The sequence below is a fragment of the Salvelinus sp. IW2-2015 genome, unplaced genomic scaffold (assembly GCF_002910315.2).
Source record: "Salvelinus sp. IW2-2015 unplaced genomic scaffold, ASM291031v2 Un_scaffold1503, whole genome shotgun sequence".
NCBI lineage: Eukaryota > Metazoa > Chordata > Actinopteri > Salmoniformes > Salmonidae > Salvelinus > Salvelinus sp. IW2-2015.
In genome coordinates this window covers 42,254-57,695 of record NW_019942951.1, presented here as the reverse complement: position 1 = coordinate 57,695, position 15,442 = coordinate 42,254, and the positions used below count along the sequence as shown (strand labels likewise).

The 15,442-nt window shown below is 39.7% G+C and overlaps 1 protein-coding gene across 1 annotated transcript in view; it reads left to right on the top strand.

The window, feature by feature from the left end:
- Positions 1–1,006: 1,006 nt before the first annotated feature.
- The window catches only part of LOC112071055 (cotranscriptional regulator ARB2A homolog), a 40,999-nt gene continuing 26,563 nt past the window's right edge, over positions 1,007–15,442 (top strand). Inside the window, exons 1-4 of the mRNA XM_070439233.1 lie at positions 1,007–1,107; positions 1,805–1,930; positions 5,838–5,939; positions 14,611–14,711. Of these exons, the coding sequence (XP_070295334.1) occupies positions 1,840–1,930; positions 5,838–5,939; positions 14,611–14,711 (294 nt within the window). The 5' untranslated portion in view covers positions 1,007–1,107; positions 1,805–1,839. The remainder of the gene's footprint in view (positions 1,108–1,804; positions 1,931–5,837; positions 5,940–14,610; positions 14,712–15,442) is intronic.

Here is a 15,442-nt window from a genome sequence, read left to right as displayed (position 1 = left end):
AATTGCTTTGCCACATTTTTTACAGTATTATTTTAAATGCATTTTTGCAATAAAATGCATGTTTTGGACAGGCTACCTTCTGTACAGAATACCTTATTTTTACTCTGTCATTTAGGTTAGTATACAATGTTGTTTATCCATCCTCAGTTTTCTTTTATCACAGCCATTAAACTCTGTAACTGTTTTAAAGTCACCATTAGCCTCATGCTGAAATCCCTGAGCGGTTTCCTTCCTCTCTGGCAACTGAGTTCGGAAGGACGCCTGTATCTTTGTAGTGACTAGGTGTTTTGATACAACATCCAAAATGTAATTAATATCTTCACCATGGTCAAAGGGATATCAATGTCTGCTTTTAATTTTTTATACCCATATACCAATAGGTTCCCTTCTTTGCAAAGCATTGGAACACCTCCCTGGTCTTTGTGGTTGAATCTGTGGTTGAAATTGACTGCTCGACTGAGGGACCTTACAGAGAATTGTATGTGTGGGGTACAGAGATTAGGTAGTCATTCAAAAATTATGTTAAACACTATTATTGCACACAGAGCAACTTCTTATGTGACTTGTTAAGCACATTTTTACTCCTGAACTTATTTAGGCTTGCCATAAAATAGGGGTTGAATACTTATTGACTCAAGACATTTCAGCTTTTCTTTTTTAATGAATTAGTAAAATTTCGAAAAACAAAATTCCACTTTGACATTGTGGGGTAGGCCAGTGACATTTAAACTTTTTTTAATCAATTTTAAATTCTGAACAATTTTTTTTATTAACAACAAAATGTGGAAAAAGCCAAGAGGTGTGAATACTTTCTGAAGGCACTGCACTCTTGAAAACCTTGTTGTAGGGATGGTGGTGGGACGGTGGGTGCGGGACCGTGCGGGCATAGGTTGGGAGAGTCGAAAGTCTGTAATGTTGTACTTCATTCTTCCAATGTGACGTGCCTTGGTGGGTGGAGTTGTCTCTTTAAATATTCCTTCCAGGCGGTTGTCTCGGTAACCCGGAAGCTTCCATTTCTAAGATTCCTTTCTGTTTTGTACATTTTAAGGAGGCAGTGTCAGTGGATGTTGGATGATTGTTATTTGGACATTTGCTTGTTACGTGTTGGTATGTGATTCAAGCAAATTGCATGATTGTAAAATAAAATGTCACTGACGTTAATAACTGCCATGCACACGTGTGAAACGAACGCTTTGCTCCTGGAGGTGGCTTCACGTGTGTGCATGCTTCACGTGTGTGCATGCACACTCCCTGTCTCTGGGTTTAGGTTGTTTGGATACCTCTGCCTCTTGCACGCAAGTGCTTGCATATTCATAACTAGCTACAGTAATTTACTAAAATGTCAGCGCCTGTTATTTCCGAAGTTAGCTAGCTACATGATATTTGCCATAACTTTCCTTTGCAGTTGCATGCTTCTGCAACCCATAGCAGGTGAACTACTTAGCCTCATTGAATTAGGCTATACGGTGACCAAATGGTAGTTATGTTGGATACCACACCATGCAGTGTGGTTACGACAGTGGTGTCAAGAAATGCCACAAATTAAATAGTAAGCTAGGGGAACTGTTGTTCTCTGTGTAGTTATCTTGATAACTATTTAAAATGTATATGATTCCTTCAGCATTATTGTATGTATTCATTCCTTGTAACTATTATCACAAATTAATGTCCTGCCTTCACTAGTAATGTACCTATCTTTAAAATACAAACAATGTAGTTGTTCATGTTACATTGTAACTAGTTAGTGTTTTAAAAAACAATATATATAAAGTGGGCGCCCCATGTTCTGTTCCCTTCCATGTAGAATGACATGCACTGATCCACAAGAACAGAAAATCCATGCTTACTCGACCCTGCACTTTTATTTTGTGGATAACTATGGCCCAGATTCCTGGCCAGGAGGATAAAGAGAAAACAACTGCACTGAAAGGTAAGCAACTAGCTAGCTGGTCTTGGCTTCCTAGTACAGTTCAAATCAAATCAAATTTTATTAGTCACATACACATGGTTAGCAGATGTTAATGCGAGTGTAGCGAAATGCTTGTGCTTCTAGTTCTGACAATGCAGTAATAACAACAAGTAATCTAACCTAACAATTCCACAACTACTACCTTATACACACAAGTGTAAAGGGATAAAGAATATGTACATAAAGATATATGAATGAGTGATGGTACAGAACGGCATAGGCAAGATGCAGTAAGATGTATAGAGTACGGTATATACATATGAGATGAGTACTGTAGGGTATGTAAACATAAAGTGGCATAGTTTAAAGTGGCTAGTGGTACATGTATTACTATAAGATGGCAAGATGCAGTAGATGATATAGAGTACAGTATATACATATACATATGAGATGGGTAATGTAGGGTATGTAAACATTATATTAAGTGGCATTGTTTAAAGTGGCTAGTGGTAAATTTTTACATATTTCCATCAATTCCCATTTTTAAAGTGGCTGGAGTTGAGTCAGTATGTTGGCAGCGGCCGCTAAATGTTAGTGGTGGCTGTTTAACAGTCTGATGGCCTTGAGATAGAAGCTGTTTTTCAGTCTCTCGGTCCTGCTTTGATGCACCTGTACTGACCTCGCCTTCTGGATGATAGCGGGGTGAACAGGCAGTGGCTTGGGTGGTTGTTGTCCTTGATGATCTTTATGGCCTTCCTGTGACATCGGGTGGTGTAGGTGTCCTGGAGGGCAGGTAGTTTGCCCCGGTGATGCGTTCTGCAGACCTCACTACCCTCTGGAGAGCCTTACGGTTGTGGGCGGAGCAGTTGCCGTACCAGGCGGTGATACAGCCCGACAGGATGCTCTCGATTGTGCATCTGTAGAAGTTTGTGAGTGCTTTTGGTGACAAGCCGAATTTCTTCAGCCTCCTGAGGTTGAAGAGGCGCTGCTGCGCCTTCTTCACAACGCTGTCTGTGTGGGTGGACCAATTCAGTTTGTCCGTGATGTGTACACCGAGGAACTTAAAACTTTCCACCTTCCCACTACTGACCCGTCGATGTGGATAGGGGGGTGCTCCCTCTGCTGTTTCCTGAAGTCCACAATCATCTCCTTTGTTTTGTTGACGTTGAGTGTGAGGTTATTTTCCTGACACCACACTCCGAGGGCCTTCACCTCCTCCCTGTAGGCCGTCTCGTCGTTGTTGGTAATCAAGCCTACCACTGTAGTGTCATCCGCAAACTTGATGATTGAGTTGGAGGCGTGCATGGCCACGCAGTCGTGGGTGAACAGGGAGTACAGGAGAGGGCTCAGAACGCACCCTTGTGGGGCCCCAGTTTTGAGGATCAGCGGGGTGGAGATGTTGTTACCTACCCTCACCACCTGGGGGCGGCCCAGTTGAGTGTGATTATGGGTTTGTATAGTACTGAAAGTAAATGTAAGCTAGCCAACTTGTTTTTCTTGGTGTCCGTTGTGTTGTCTGTCACAAGGGCCATTGAAGACTGGTGAACAGTTCTCCGACTGTCTGTCACCTAGACATTTTTTTGCAGAGAGGACTCTAGTTTTTGAGAGTAGGAAGGACTATATATAGTCTGATCCTGCTAAAGGGAGAAATGTGCTTTGCCCTCTCAATCTCTAGCCTATAGGCTACTGTCTTTTTTCTCTGCATATCCCCTTTGTCTTTCCACAGGTTCCAGTAAAGATGGGACACGCACTGCCTATGTTTGAATTTAGTATTTAGGATGCTTTCCCCTCTTTTCCTCATGTAGGCTAAACATATTTATTCAATTCATATGGAACAGCTCTGAAGAGTGTTGAATGGTGAATCTTCAGTTCAAACAATAACAAATCGGGGACCCCACTTCTGTTTTGGTTAACAGCTGAGAGATTAAGGTGGAGAAATGTAACCACTCTCAAATTCATAGACAGAGCTATGGATGCAAGGACTGACCATCCCAGATATCAGAATTATATACTGAACAAAAATAATTAACACAACATGCAACAATTTCAAAGATTTCAATGAGTTACAGTTCATATAAGGAATACAGTCAATTGAAATCAATTCATTAGGCCCTAATCTATGTATTTCACATTACTGAGAATACAGATATGCATCTTTTGGTCACAGATACAAAAAAGGTAGGGGTGTGGATCAGAAAACCAGTCAGTATCTGGTGTGTCCACCAATTGCCTGTGGAATGTTGTCCCACTCCTTTTCAATGGCGGTGCGAAGTTGCTGGATATTGGCAGGAACTGGAACATGCTGTCGTACATGTCGATCCAGAGCATCCCAAACATGCTTAATGGCTGACATGTCTGCTGAGTATGCAGGCCATGGAAGAACTGGGACATTTTCAACTTCCAGGAATTGTGTACAGATCCTTGAGACATGGGTCCGTGCATTATCATGCTGAAAGTGGTGATGGCACCAGATGAATGGCACGACAATGGGCCTTAGGATCTCGTCATGGTATCTCTGTGCATTCAAATCGGCATCGAAAAAATGTAATTGTGTTCATTGTCTGTAACTTATGCCTGCCCATACCCCACCGCCACCATGGGGCACTCTGTTGACATCGTTAACATCAGCAAACCACTCGCCTACACAACGCCATACACGTGGTCTGCGGTTGTGATGCCGGTTGGACGTAGTGCCAAATTCTCTAAAATTATGTTTGAGGTGGCTTATGGTAGAGAAATTAACATTAAATTATCTGGCAATACCTCTGGTAGACATTCCTGCACTCAGCAAGCCAATTGCAAGCTCCCTCAAAACATGAGACATCTGTGGCATTGTGTTGTGTGACAGAACTGCACATTTTAGAGTGGCCTTTTATTGTCCCCAGCACAAGGTGCACCTGTGTAATGATCATGCTGTTTAATCAGCTTCTTGATATGCCACACCTGTCAGGTAGATGGATTATTTTAGCAAAGAAGAAATGCTCACTAACAGGGATATAACACACTTTACGTGTTGCGTTTATATTTTTGTTTTGTGTCATTTTAACCATGCTTTGAGGCTATACAGTGTTTGGTTTACATTTTCATTATTCTTTGCTTATTTGAGCTGTTCTTGCCATAATATGGACTTATTTTACCAAATAGAGCTATCTTCTGTATACCACCCCTACCTTGTCACAAAACTGACTGGCTCAAACGCATTAAGAAGGAAAGAAATTCCTCAAATGAACTTTTTAAGAAGGAACACCTGTTAATATGAAATGCATTCCAGGTGACTACCTCATGAAACTGGTTGAGAGAATGCCAAGCGTGTGCAAAGCTGTCAAGGCAAAGGGTGGCTATTTGAAAATACATTTTGATTTGTTTATCACTTTTTTTGGTTACTACATGATTCCAAATGTGTTATTTAATAGTTTTGATGTCTTCACTACTATTCTATAATGTAGAAAATAGTAAAAATAAAGAAATACTCTTGAATGAGTAGGTGTTCTAAAACTTTTGACCGGTAGGGTATGTAGCAATTGCAAATTGCCTCTTTTTAATGTATTTTTTTGTTATGACTTCTAACCATGTCCAAGCACTCTGCAATAGCCTAGGTTTGTTTCCTTCTGTAATTTGCCAAATTAGTTGTTATATATTATGAAACTGTACTAAGAGGAAACATTACTACAACACTGTAAATGTGAATACATAGCCTTAGCCTATTTTATTTGTTTCATTCTGCTAAACCAACATAGTCTTCCCAGCAACAATTGTCACTGAGTTCAAGTCACAGTAACTGGAAGTGTTGGGATCCATAAAAACAAAACATGAAGCAAGAGATGAGGCTAGGCCTTTATCCTTTATGACTGCCTCTGTGTTTCAGCAGGTTCTGAGTGTAAATGTTGCTAATATTGATTCTCTGTTTCCCTCCCCACACCTGGCGCAGACTTGTTGTCAAGAATAGACTTAGACGAACTAATGAAGAAGGACGAACCTCCACTCACTTTCCCCAAGACGCTTGAAGAGTTTGAGTACACTTTCAACGAGCGTAAGTCATATCATTTCTATTTAACATTACATGTTTAGCTAAATTATTTGTACAATCTCGGAATTGAAAAGATTCTGCATCATTTGAATGCACAGGAAATCATCCTCATTTTGAGACCCGTATTAGAGAACCTGTCTCGGATTCCTCCATCTCTCTCTCTCTTCTGCTCTCTCCCTCTCCCTCTGTCCTGCACTGCTTTTGTCTCTTTCTTTCTCTCTCCTGCCCTTTCTCTCACTCCTGCACTTCTCTCTCTCTCTCCCTCTCTCCCTCTCTCTTTCTCTGTGTGACAGCCTCTGCTGGCTGGCTATGTGGCTGTCCTGAGGAAGACATGTTGTGTACTCTACGGCCTGTCAGTAACCTACTCAGCCTTGCACTCAATCTGACGGAGGATTTGCATAGCCTTGCTGCCCTTAAGAACAGGCCCGGGCTGCCACGGCTGAGGAGCCTGCCTTGGGTGTCTTCTTCACTCTCCAAGAATATCATTTCTATATAAAGCCCCTCCGGCTCAGTGCGGAGATAGCTCAGTGCTGCCATGACTGGAGGGTATTCTTCACCAACACCCAAGTTAGCCTACGTCTAAATAGTGTAAAAAATATGACCATATTTAAGAGGCTGTATACAATTGAAACCGGTATCTTAATTATAAAGATGATGACTTCGTCACAGTAGCCCTCCGGTTTTTCATGACTGGAAATCCAAGGTTATGTACACCTATTACGCTCCAGAATTGAGAACTGCATGCTAATTATGCCAGAAAAAGGGGAGAAATTTTGAGAAAAACTATTCCTCTGAGAGGCTGTGTTGTGGAGGCGATGGAGCTGAACTCTCATACACACACAAGTGCACACACCCAAGTGCACACACACACACTTAATTACAGTGCCTTCAGAAAGTATTCATACCCCTTGACTTATTGCACAGTTTGTTGTGTTACAGCCTGAATTCAAAATGGATTAAATTGATTTTGTTTCTCACCCATCTACACACAGTACCCCATAATGACAAAGTGAAAACATGTTTTTAGACATTTTTACAAATGTATTGAAAAGGAAATACAGAAATACTGTTTCTGATTTATATAAGTATTCACACCCCTGAGTCAATACATGTTAGAACACCTTTGGCAGTGATTACAGCAGTGAGTCTTTCTGAGTAAGTCTATAAGAGCTTTGCACTCCTGGATTGTATAGTGAACAAGAATATAAACGCAGCATATAAAGTGTGTTGGTCCTCATGAGCTGAATAAAAGATCCCAGATACTTTCCATACACACAAAAAGCTTATTTCTCACAAATGTTGTGCACAAATTGGTTTACATTCCTGTTAGTGAGCACTTCTCCTTTGTATTCAGGACATTCTTTCAGCAAAATGTGCAGCTTTACTTTAGTACCTTATTCCAAAAAGGATGCATGTTTTGGGATACTTGTATTCTGTACAGGCTTCTTTCTTTTCACTCTGTCATTTAGGTTAGTAATGTGGAGTAACTACAATTTCACTTTGACATTACGGGGTATTGTGTGTAGGACATTGACACAACATCTGGCCTTAGTCCATATTAAATTCAGGCTGTAACACAACAAAATGTGGAATGAGGGGTGTGAATACTTTCTGAAGGCACTCTAGGTATACATAACCTTGGATTTCTAGTAAAGAAAAACAGGAGGGCTACTGTGATGAAGCCCTCATCTTTATAATTAACATACATGTATCAGTTGTATAAAGCCTCCTAAATGTTTAATTCATTACATGGTCATATAATTATTTTCTGCATTGTTGGGAATGGCCCATAAGTTAGCAATTCACTGTTAGTCTGCACCTGTTGTTTACAAAGCATATGACAAATAAGATTTGATTTGAGACACACACACCTTGCATGTAGGGTTTCATTAGGATCCACTCTTCCTTCTGTTAAGTGCTACTGTTTAATAGCTCACTTCTCGCCCCACTGTGTATGCATAATAGATTATTATTTTTTGCCGGGTTTGCCGTTGCGGAATAATTGAGAAAGTATGAGACCCTCCGGCTATTTCGGTTAAGTACGTATACTTTGAGTATTTTAGCTTTATGGGTTTTGCAGTCTTAGAGGTCACAATTACATTTAAAACTGTTTTGTTCTTTGATATGTTGCCGTGTCAACAGCAGGATAGATGGTTTTGTTACAGTGTCAACAGAATGATAGATAGTTGTTACAGTGTTAACAAAATGATAGATGGTTTTGTTACAGTGTCAACAGAAGGATACATGGTTTTGTTACAGTGTCAACAGAAGGATACATGGTTTTGTTACAGTGTTGATAGAATGATAGATGGTTTTGTTAGTGTCAACAGCAGGATAGATGGTTTTGTTACAGTGTCAACAGAAGGATACATGGTTTTGTTAGCCGTGGTTGATAGAATGAATAGATGGTTTTGTTTAAGGTCGTCCAACGAATGATAGATGTTTTGTTACAGTGTCAACATAATGGTCAGATGGTTATGTTACAGTGTCAACAGAATGGATAGATGGTTTTTGTTTACCAGTGTCAACAGAATGATCAGATGGTTTTGTTACAGTGTCAACAGAAAATGATAGAATGGTATGTTACAGTGTCAACAGAATGAGTAGATGGTTTTTTACAGTGTCAAACATAATGGTATAATTGGTTTTGTTTTACATGTTGTCAACAGAATGATAGATGGTTTTGTTAAGTGTCAACAGAATGATGAGATGGTTTTTTGTTACAGTGTCAACAGAATGGTAGATGGTTTTGTTACAGTGTCAACAGAATGATAGATGGTTTTTGTTACAGTGTCAACATAATGGTAGATGGTTTTGTTACAGTGTCAACAGATGATAGATAGTTGTTACAGTGTTAACAGAATGATAGATGGTTTTGTTAAGGTGTCACCATAATGATGATGGTTATGTTACAGTGTCAACATGATAGTAGATAGTTGTTAGTGTCAACAGAATGATAGATGGTTTTGTTACAGTGTAACAGAATGATAGATGGTTTTGTTAAGTGTCAACATAATGGTAGATGGTTTTGTTACAGTGTCAACAGAATGATAGATGGTTTTGTCGACAGGTGTCAACAGAATGATAGATAGTTGTTACAGTGTTACAGAATGGTAGATGGTTTTGTTACAGTGTAACATAATGGTAGATGGTTTTTGTTACAGTGTCACAAAATGGTAGATGGTTTTGTTACAGTGTCAACAGAAGGATACTGGTTTTTGTTACATGTGTTCAACAAAATGGTAGAATGGTTTTGTTACAGTGTCAACATAATGGTAGATGGTTTTGTTACAGGTGTCACAAAAATGGTAGATGGTTTTGTTAACCAGTGGTCACCTGAATGGTAGATGGTTTTTTGTTACAGTGTCAACAGAATGATAGATGGTTTTTCGTTAGTGTTTAACAGAATGATAGATGGTTTTGTTACAGTGTCAACAGAATGATAGATGGTATTGTTACAGTGCCAATAATGGTAGATGGTTTTGTTAGTGTCAACAGAAGTATAGATGGTTTTGTTACAGTGTTCAAACATAATGGTAGATGGTTTTTGTTACAGGTGTCAACTAATGGTAGATGGTTTTGTTACAGTGTTGATAGAATGATAGATGGTTTTTGTTAGTGTCAACATAATGGTAGATGTTTTTGTTACAGTGTTGATAGAATGGTAGATGGTTTTGTTACAGTGTCAAAAATGGTAGATTGGTTTTGTTACAGTGTCAACAGATGGTAGATGGTTTGTTAGTGTCAACAAAATGGTAGATGGTTTTGTTAAAGTGTCAAGAAGAATGGTAGATGGTTTTGTTAACAGTGTCAACAAAATGGTAGATGGTTTTGTTACAGTGTCAACAGAATGGTAGAATGGTTTTGTTACAGTTGTAACATAATGATAGATGGTTTTTGTTAGTTTGTCAACAGAATGATAGATGGTTTTGTTTACAGTGTCACAGAATGGTAGATGGTTTTGTTAGCAGTGTAAACAGAAAGGATACATGGTTTTGTTACAGTGTCAACAAAATGGTAGATGGTTTTGTTACGTGTCAACATAATGACCGATGGTTATGTTACAGTGTCCACATGGATAGTAGATAGTTGTTAGTGTCAACAGAATGATAGAATGGTTTTGGTTAAACGTGTAACAGAATTGGAATATATGGTTTTGTTACAGTGTCAAAGAATGAATAGATAGGTTGTTACAGTGTTAACAGAATGGTAGATGGTTTTTGGTTTACCAGTGTCAACAAACTGGTAGATGGTTTTGTTACAGTGTCAACAGAATGGTTGACCTGGGTTTTGGTTTAGCGTGGTCAACAAAATGGTAAGATGGTTTTGGTTACAGTGTCAACAGAATGGTAGATGGTTTTGTTTACAGTGTCAACAGAATGATAGATGGTTTGTTACAGTGGTCAACAAAATGGTAGAATGGTTTTGTTACAGTGTTCAACAGAATGGTAGATTGGTTTTGTTACAGTGTAACAAAATGGTAGAATGTTTTGTTCACGTGTAAAATGTGATGGTTTTGTTAACAGTGTCAACAGAATGCGATAGATGGTTTTTGTTAGTGTTAACAAATGATAGATGGTTTTTGTTACAGTGGTCCACAGAATGATAGATGGTTTTGTTACAAGTGTCAACATAAGGTAGAATTGTTTTGTGTATCACAGAGTGTCATCATAATGGTGAATAGATGGTTGTGTTACCAACACGTGTCCATAATGGTGAATGGTTTTTGTGTGTTACAGTGTCAACAAATAATGGTAGAGTGGTTTTTGGTTTACGTGTCAACATAATGGTAGAATGGTTTGTTACTGTCAATAACATAATGTAGAAGAATGGTTTTGTTACAGTATGTCCAAATGATAGATAGTTTTTGGTACAGTGGTCAACATAATGAGTTAGGATGGTTTTGTTACAGTGTCAACAGTAATGGATACGATGGTTTGTTACCAGTGTCAACAGAATGGGTTTTTAATTGATGATAGATGTTTTTGTTAGTGTCAACAGCTAAGGAATGATGGTTTTGTTACAGTTCCAACAGAATGAATAGATGGTTTTGTTAGTGTTCGACTAGAAATATAAGATGGTTTTGTTAACGGTGCAACAGAATGATAGATGGTTTTGGTTACGTGTCAATACAAATGGTAGAGGTTTATGTTACCAAGCTGTTCAAACAGAATGATAATGGTTGTGTTAAGTGTCGAATGACAGAATGATAGATGGTTTTGTGTTAACACAAGTGTCAGACAGAAGAATAGATGGTTATGTTAAGCGTGTCAACAGAATGATAGATGGTTTTTGGTTACAGTGTCAAATAATGGTACGATGGTTTTGGTTCACAGTGTAACAGAATGATAGATGGTTTTGTTACAGTGTCCAAACAGAATGATAGATGGTTTGTTACGAAGTGTCAAACAGAATGAGTAGATGTTTTGTTACAGTGTAAAGAATGAATAGATGGTATTTGTTACAAGTGTCAATAATGAGATGGTTTTGGTTAGTGTCAAGAATGATAGATAGGTGTTAACATGTGTAACAGAATGATAGATGGTTTTGTTACATGTCACAAAAATGATGAAACTTTTGAGTTTATTTACAGAGATCAACATGATATGAATACCCACTAGGGTTCTTCGCATGAGTCGTGTCTTCATCAACGGTTTGAGATAAACAAACAACGGTAATAGAATAGTATAAACGGGTTCGTGAAGAATAGTGTATAAACATCTAGTAAACGTCAACGAAATGATATTAATGTAGTGGCCACATAACAGTCAGTAAGCGTGTTGAAGAATGATAGATGGTTTGTTACAGTGTCAACAAAATTATGAATAGATGGTTTTTGTTAAGTGTCAACAGAATGATAGATGGTTTTTGTTACAGTGTTACACAAATGGTAGATGTTTTGTTTACAGTGTCAACAGAATGATAGATGGTTTTGTTACAGTGTCAACAGAATGATAGATGTTTTGTTAGTGTCAACAGAAGGTAGATGGTTTTGTTACAGTGTCAACAGAATGATAGATGGTTTTGTTACAGTGTAAACATGAATGTAGATGTGTTGTTACACGTGTCAACAGAATGATAGATGTTTTTACAGTGTAACAGAATGATAGATGGTTTTGTTACAGTGATCAACAGAATGAAGATAGTTGTTAGTGTCAACAGAATGATAGATGGTTTTGTTAGTGTCACAGAATGATATATGGTTTGTTACAAGTGTCAACAGAAATGATAGATGGTTTTGTTACAGTGTCAACAAATGATAGATGGTTTTGTTACAGTGTCAACAGAATGGTAGATGGTTTTGTTACGTGTTACAGAATGGTAAGATGGTTTTGTTACAGTGTCAACAGAATGGTAGATGGTTTAGTTACAGTGTCAACAAAATGGTAGATGGTTTTGTTACAGTGTCAACAGAATGGTAGATGGTTTTTGTTACAGTGTCAACAGAATGGTAGATGTTTGTTACAGTGTAACAAATGATGATGGTTTTTTACAGTGTCAACAGAATGATAGATGAGTTGTGTTCGTGTCAACAGAATGATAGATGGTTTTGTTACAGTGTCAAACAATAATGGTAGATGGTTTTGTTACAGTGTCAACATAATGATAGATGGTTATGTTACAAAGTGTCAAAACGAATAATGGTAGATGGTTTTGTTACAGTGTCAAGAATGATAGATGTTTGTTACCAGTGTCAACATAATGGTAGATGTTTGTTACAGTGTCACAGAAGGATAATGGTTTGTACAATAGTGTTTGATAGAATGATAGATGGTTTGTTACAGTGTCAACAGAATGGATAGAATGGTTTGTTACGTGTCAACAAATGGAGATGGTTTTGTTACACAGTGTCACAGAATGGTAGATGTGTTTGTTACAGTGTCAAAAAATGGTAGAGTTTGGTTTGTTACAGTGTCAACAGAATGGTAGATGGTTTGTTACAGTGTCAACATAATGGTAGATGGTTTTGTTACAGTGTCAACATAATGGTAGATGTTTTTGTAAGTGTCAACAGAATGATAGATGTTTTGTTACAGTGTCAACAAATGGTAGATGGTTTGTTACAGTGTCAACATAATGGTAGATGGTTTATGTTACAGTGTCAACAGAATGATAGATGGTTTTGTTACAGTGTAACGATAATGAGATGGTTTGTTCAGTGTCAAAGAATGATAATGTTTTGTTACAGTGTCAACATAATGGTAGATGGTTTTGTTACAGTGTCACACATAATGGTAGATGGTTTTGTTACAGTGTCAACAGTAAATGGTAGATGGTTTTGTTACAGTGTCACAGAATGAATAGAGATGTCGTTGTTAACAGAATGATATATTTATCAGAATGTAGCATAGTTGTTAGTGTTAACAGAATGATAGATGTCATCATTGTTAAGCACTGTATTTGCAGGCATTTAACAGATGCAGTGATAATTGTTTAGTTTTAAAAAAATGCTCGTAGTCTTGAATTGCTCTCCCTCATCACTTTATTATGTGCTTGTTGTGTTATTGTCAAATGAACATGGGCTGTAATAACCACAGGTGTTAAAAGTTCTCCCATGGAAACAATGAATATCTCTATGGCCGTAGTGCATTTCCTAACGTTTTAACCCTCACACACATATGGCACCGTGCCGCTCCTCACTGGCTAGGCAGAGTGGTGGTGGTGGGTGGGGTGAGTGACCAGGGTCAGTGAGAGTGACGGTTGATTGGCTGCCACCCAAAGCCCAGCCTCCAAGGCAGCGTGAGGAACAGTTGTGGTGGTCCGACTGACACCCAACGCCCCCTCTCAGATCTCAGGTGGACAGGGCTACGGAGGCATGTGATGAGGCCAGGGTGAGAAACAGGGAGAGAGAGAAGGGAGGAAAGAGAGGGAGGGAGAGCGAGTTAACGCCACACCAGCTGTCTGGGCCTCGGCTGCCAGACGTCCCAGAAGGCCGTTGAAGTCGTGACTGGAAGAGGGCTCTGCATCCGCGGGCCTTGTACCTGCCAGATGGGGGAATGGCAGCCAAACTCTTTAATTGCATGAAGGGAGAGAGGCGCAGAAAAGCAAGGCCTCCGTCTGAACTGAAGGTCAAAGCTAGTTTGCTTCTTTTGACAGGCGGAACTACTTCAGCATGTCCATACGGAGGTAGAAACCTAACAAGCACGGCATTTTTTCCTCCTACTGCTGCTCTGCTCCTCACACCGTCATTATCTTTCCTGTCATAATTAAGCGGTAGTCAGTTTGAACAGCGGCGTTCAGTGTTCTCTTTCTTTGGGGAGCCGAAGATTTGGTCCAAAGTTATAATTTCAAACCCTTGTTCCAGCCTCAGCTAAATGCAAAAACTTGATGGGGTCAATTCTGTTTTAATGGATATCGTGATTGATTAATTGATATTCAACCCATGAATTGGAAACCTGTTTTATTCTTTGAAGATTTTTCAATTCATAAATTATGTTTCAGTAGTTTGCCAGATTAACCCCTGACCTGATACAAAAAGACTTGAGGTACTGACAGAAGTTTCTCTACTACACCCCCTGGAGAGGGTTTTCATTCAGTCCCAATGAGTAGGACTAGATTAACACGATGTCTCTCTCCCTCCCTCTGTTTCACTGTCTGTCTCACTGTCTGTCTCCCTGTGTCTGCCTCTCTCTTTGTTCGTCTCGCTCCCTTTCTCTGTCTGTCTGCCTATCAGAGGGCCAGTTGAGGCACACCACGACAGGGGAGGCGTTTGTGTTCAACGCCCGAGAGGATCTCCACAGGTGGAATCAGAAACGCTACGAGGCGTTGGGAGAGGTACTTATTGTTGCTGCTCCCCCTCTTCATCCCCGTTCATCCCCCTCTAACTCTGTCTATCAATCTCCAGTGTTGCCCTGTGTTCTCTTGTTAGTACTACTGCAGTACTATTAAGTTAATTAAAACAAGACAAAATAGGGAAGGAATTCATCCCTGATTGAGGAAATTGAAAGTCTCTCTGACAGGGTATTATTAAGGGAAACGGAGGAGGATTTTGATGCCTCTCTGCTCTCCAGTTGTAATAACTCTTTAATTGGATTCAGAGAGGAAGTTGAACATGCGCACATACACACACACACTTTTTATTCTTTGGATTTGTCTTCTAAAGGTTCAGTGCATCATGTATTTGTCTCTGTCTGGTACATCTCCTGAGAGTAAAGTGTGTTTGTGGGCATGGCGCTTGGCAGGGAGTGGTGGATCATTCCTTGGCAGGGGGTGGTGGATCCTTCCTTGGCAGGGGGTGGTGGATCCTTCCTTGGCAGAGGGTGGTGGATCCTTCCTTGGCAGGGAGTGGTGGATCCTTCCTTGGCAGGGGGTGGTGGATCCTTTCCATGGCAGGGAGTGGTGGATCCTCCTTGGCAGGGGGTGGGGGATCCTTCATGGCAGGGGGTGTGGATCCTTCCTTGGCAGGGGGTGGTGGGATCCTTCCATGGCAGGGGGTTGGTATCTGTCCTTGGCAGGGGGTGGTGGATCCTGTCCTGGCAGGGGTGGGATCCTTCTTGGCAGGGGGT